The sequence below is a fragment of the Penaeus chinensis genome, chromosome 19, assembly GCF_019202785.1.
Source record: "Penaeus chinensis breed Huanghai No. 1 chromosome 19, ASM1920278v2, whole genome shotgun sequence".
NCBI lineage: Eukaryota > Metazoa > Arthropoda > Malacostraca > Decapoda > Penaeidae > Penaeus > Penaeus chinensis.
This window is the reverse complement of record NC_061837.1, coordinates 29,592,345-29,597,344: the sequence shown is the minus strand read 5'-3', so window position 1 is coordinate 29,597,344 and position 5,000 is coordinate 29,592,345. Positions and strand designations below refer to the sequence as shown.

Sequence of the window (5,000 nt, the reverse complement as noted above, 5' to 3'; positions counted from 1 at the left end):
TTGCATCATTCGGGCTGAGCCGGCGACGGGAAGGAATATACATGGTCGTCGATTTTTCATGCTCCCTGTCAATTTTATGTATTCTCCATTCTTACCTAGAAAAGAGTGAGAACAATAGTCGCAGTGGCATGTGTGGAATGGCAGCCTTATCTCCCTTGATGAACAGCTCCCCAGCTCGAAGGGGAAGGTTCAAGGTCGGCAGCCCAGGTGGTCTCGTGACGGAGGCATGGTGTGGTGCTTTCGGTAATTTTTCGGTATACCCTCGCAGAATCGATGATTGTGTTATGGATAAAGTCCTCTCTCTCTCTACTGTCCAAATATATCGAAATAATGCCGCGGAAATCCCTCCCAGTACCCACAATCTTGGCCCTGATAGCAGGAGAGGGCATGAATGGCACTGGGGAAATTATGGGGAAACTTGCAATTAATATACAGAGATTTGGTCCCCTGCAACTACTGCCCCCCAACCATCAGCCAGGACAGCAAAGAATCCACCACATGTACAGCAGGAGGGAGCATTGGACAGACTTGACCTTGTTTGTAATCTCTTTTCTCCTGTTAACCAAGTGTCACCGGGGAAAATGAACAAAAAATGGGGAAAATGCTGTTCCTATTTTCTGTATTTTTTGTGAAATGTCTGCCCATAGATGGCTCTGCTAGTGCTTAGCCATAACGAAGTTAATTAGTAGACCTTGTGAGCGTACTTGATTTGAAATGGCTGGAAAAACGTATTTTGTACTAGTGCTATGATTATCGATGGTGTTATTCTTATTATAAACATTATAATTATTACAATGTTTTGTAAGATTAGTAACAGCAAAATAAAATAACATAAAATATTTTGTAAATCAAAGAAAAGTGTAAACGGGCGAGACAGGCAGTACTCATAACTGACTCATTGATGACTTAGTACAAGTGTAGCCAGCTATGTGTAAAAGCAATCAAACAAGTACTCACAGTGGGCATAGCACGTCCGTACACGTCATACCCGTCGGCATTGGGTTAATACATGTTGGATTCTTTGTCCTCTCCGGGAGGGGGATAGATGCTAGTGACTGATTCTGTGCATATTATTCATATTTTACTTGGACTTTCCCTGATACCATTCATGCTCTCCCCTGCTATCAGAGCCAAGATTGTCACTAATGGAGGGTTTCCACAGCATAAGTTCTTAGTGGTATATAATAGTAGCATTTGCATTGACTCCTTTCTGCAAGATAAACTTTACATCATAGGTTAATTGGTAGGTAGATATTTAGAATACCTTTGCATGACTGACTGACAAAAGTAATATCAGTGGATTCCTCTCACTCTCTACTATGTGTTTAACCCTTCCGTGAATACATGGAGGACTCTTTGTCTTCCAGGAGGGGTTGGGGGGCAACCGCTGCCCAGGGGTCTTAGGGGTTAGAGCTCCTTGCATTAGACAGTCTACTAACTTATTCATTGTATATTATTATTGTAGTGATGTATTTTGTGTAAATCATTCACATTTTTCCCGGCAATTTCTCTAGTACTTTTCATGCCCTCCCCTACTATTAGGGCCACGATAGTGCATAATAGGGGGATTCCGTGGCATAGTTTTTATATATATGGATAGAGTATGAGAGTAATCCCTCGATACCATAACCTCGAGATTGACTGTGCGAAGGTATTCTGAATATTTACCTAATTGGTATGTATGGTCTAATGTACTTTGCTAAGTATGAAAATGGTAATTACTCAGTATAGGACTGAATTTGGTATTTGTTACTTAGGGTGATGCACCCTCCAGAGACAGAGTCCTAATAAATCCAGGATAGCATGTGAACCCAAAATGCAAATCTAACCTTTCCTACCTTCTATTTACCCCCCTTGTACCCCCCCCTCCCCCTTATTAACACCTTGTGCAGACTTGCTGAAAACCTGATATTAAAAACTGTGGCTGTGTTAAGGTGTTGTGGACTTGGTCTTCTGAGCGGTGACACACATTCCCAGTAAATATGAGGCCACTGCAGATATACCTGTATTGCTTCCAACTCTAATTTTTATGCTCTATAAGATGGCAATGTCCATTTCCCTCTATCTCCATGCATTGTTCTCAGTAACATTAACCCTGAATTTGATAATACATGGCCTCTGCACTTCACTCCAGCAAACCCCAATAGATTTCCCAAGTGTATATATGACAGGATAGAGCGTGGACAGTACACAGTGAAGGAGTTCAGCAGTCTGTTTAGTCTTGTCCTGTGTTTGGGACTTCTTGTCTTTCTTGGCTTGTCAGGACCAGCAGGATGATGAGGCCATGTTCAGAACCCACTGAGGCCTTCATTACCCACAATGCAAACAGCTGTGAATTAAAAACTCCATAGGTAATGTTTTGCTTTGACACTGCCATCCAATCTTATAATTATTATTTCTTGTTTGAATTATCTGCACTGTTACATGAGTGAATTTCTTGTTATTTTCCATCACAAATTATAAATTAAAGTATTGGTATTGTTTGTTGTTCCAATTACTCCAGCTACTCCTGGGCTTGCCCTATACCCTTGACCCCTTCCCCTTTTACAAATCCCTGCCATACTCCATTTGCTCCTCCCTCTATACTCTTTTCACTACTCAAGTATCTTATAACATTCTACAACCTTTGATGTCTCCTAACATATTTTATCCTAATTATTAATACATTTCTATCTTTTTTGCCACAATACTTTACCATAGTACTATATGACTTTTGATGTGTAGCACATTTATTTCTTCTAACCATTAACCATCTACAAGTTAAAATGAACATCTGCATTTTGATATTATTAGTTTTCACTACTTGAAGTGGTTGAGATGGATAGTATAGTATATGTCTGCCTTAGGCATCAGGTGGCATACTGGAAATGAGGAAATATACATGTTCTGGCGTATGTAAACAGTGAGTGAAAAAGTGTTGGGCAGCCAAAGGGTTAAACAATGTAGCTTTAGATGCCTGGTGTTCTGACACCCTGAACTAGCACTATATTATTGGAACTGGAGTGGTGGTGGAGTGCCAGCATAAATGTCTTACATGAAGGTGCTCGACCATGTTCCTCTTTCCTGGTAAGCCTTCACTTGGTGAACATTTTATATTAATAGGTATAATGAAATTAAAAAATTTGAATTGTATTTGTATGCATATTGAGCAATTCTTTTAAAAGCAAAATATTATTAGAAGACTTTATTTTGGAATATTTTGGAATCTATCCCAACACTTCTCACCTCACTTGGGTCTCCTTATTTCACTGTTATTTTTTAATATTTTTTGTAATAACATTTCACACATCCTTTAAAATGTATTGCATGATATTGGAAATGTGATGATGAAATGTACAAATTGCAAATATTTCACATTTCAGTAGTCTGGGCATAGCCAAAATATTACTTTGTAGCAGGTGTTATTTGTATCTACTACTTGGACTGGTCTATATCCATTTATAAGAGTGACTGTGTGGGTTTGAGTGGCGACAGGTATGGCTGGGTGCTGGAGGTGAAGTGGAGATCAACAGAGGAGCCAGTAGGCTCCCCAGTCAGCTAAGGAGAGAGTAGTCCTTGTGTTGCTGCTGCTGTTGTCATGTTCTGCTGGAGGATCGGGGAATGCTGATCTTGGTTCTGGATTCTTCAGCTTAAGTACACAAGCGCTGTGTAAGGGAACGAGGGGAGCCCGCTGTCCAATGAAAGAGCCAAGAGGTGTCTCTGTCAGCCAGTTGAGAGAAGTGCCTGCTGCTGAGAGTGCGAGGACAAGGCTGTGGACCAAATGTGACCCGACCTGGGAAAGTATGCTGAACTTCATGTTGCAGGATCATGCTGCTATAGATACTCCCCCTCCAGAGAGTAAGCTAAGCTAGTGAGCAAAATACCATGACGTGTCACTCAGGCTAACTTGGTGCGGAGGCAACTGTTCTGAGTGATTTGATTGTGGCATCCTCCACATTGCCTCTCCCCTATCAAGGAAGAAAGGACCACAGATCAAGATCATGCAAGGATGAGAATGGAGTCCACAGCTGAGACGCTGATTGGCCAATTGGCTGGTATTCGAGTCACTCCAGGGTCACCAGTGGTTGTTTACATCTACTACTTGGACTGGTTTATATCTCTTTATGGAGTGTGTATGGGTGTGAGTGCCCACAGGTATGACTGGGTACTGAAGGTGAAGTGGCGATCAACGGAGTAGCCGGTAGGCTCCCCAGTCGGCTCCCCAGTCAGCTAAGGACTGGGTAGTCCTTGTGTTGATGCTTCTGTTCTCGTGTTCTGCTGGAGGATTGGGGAATGCTGATCACAGTTCCGGAGTCTGCAGCTTAAATACACGTGTGCTGTGTAAGCGTGCAGCGAATGAGGGGAGCCCGTTGTCCAATGAAAGTGTCTGAAGTGACTCATGATAGGTACCTGCTATATATATATATATATATATATATATATATATATATATATATATATATATATATAAATATAAATAATACAATTTTTCCATAATGTCTTATCTTTTAATCAAATTGGTAGTCCTTAAGGGGACCTTCCATCTCTTTGGGAAAGAAACTGAAGAGGTTGCCATAAGAATTAATTAATTTTTATTGTTATTTGTATCAGTTTCCTTTGATATTATGATTATATCATTACCCATTATTACCCTCCGTAACCCTTTTTTTTTTCTCTCTCCAGTCATCCATGGGATACTGTGACCCAAGCAGTGTGGAGAAAGTACCCAAATCCTCATAACCCAGCAGTTGTTGGCACAGATGTTGTTGAACGTCGTGTAGAAAATGGTGTATTGCACACACACCGACTCATCAGTTCTCGGTGGGGCCTGCCATCTTGGGCACAAAAGGTTGGTTACTTTGCTTAAGTACATATTTCTCTGTTTGTGTATTACAGTACTGCAGATCATAACACTGATTTGCCTAATGTGGCATGGCACTAAAAATTCCTAGCAAAACCTTAAGCTCCAAACTCCTCAGGATGATAGCATGTATTTCATCTACCAAGGTTATGCACAGTCT

The 5,000-nt window shown here is 41.0% G+C and overlaps 1 protein-coding gene across 1 annotated transcript in view; it reads left to right on the top strand.

The window, feature by feature from the left end:
• LOC125035157 (protein slowmo-like) overlaps positions 1-5,000 on the top strand; it is a 14,917-nt gene that overhangs the window by 416 nt on the left and 9,501 nt on the right. Inside the window, exon 2 of the mRNA XM_047627360.1 lies at positions 4,663-4,828. Within this exon, the coding sequence (XP_047483316.1) occupies positions 4,663-4,828 (166 nt within the window). The remainder of the gene's footprint in view (positions 1-4,662; positions 4,829-5,000) is intronic.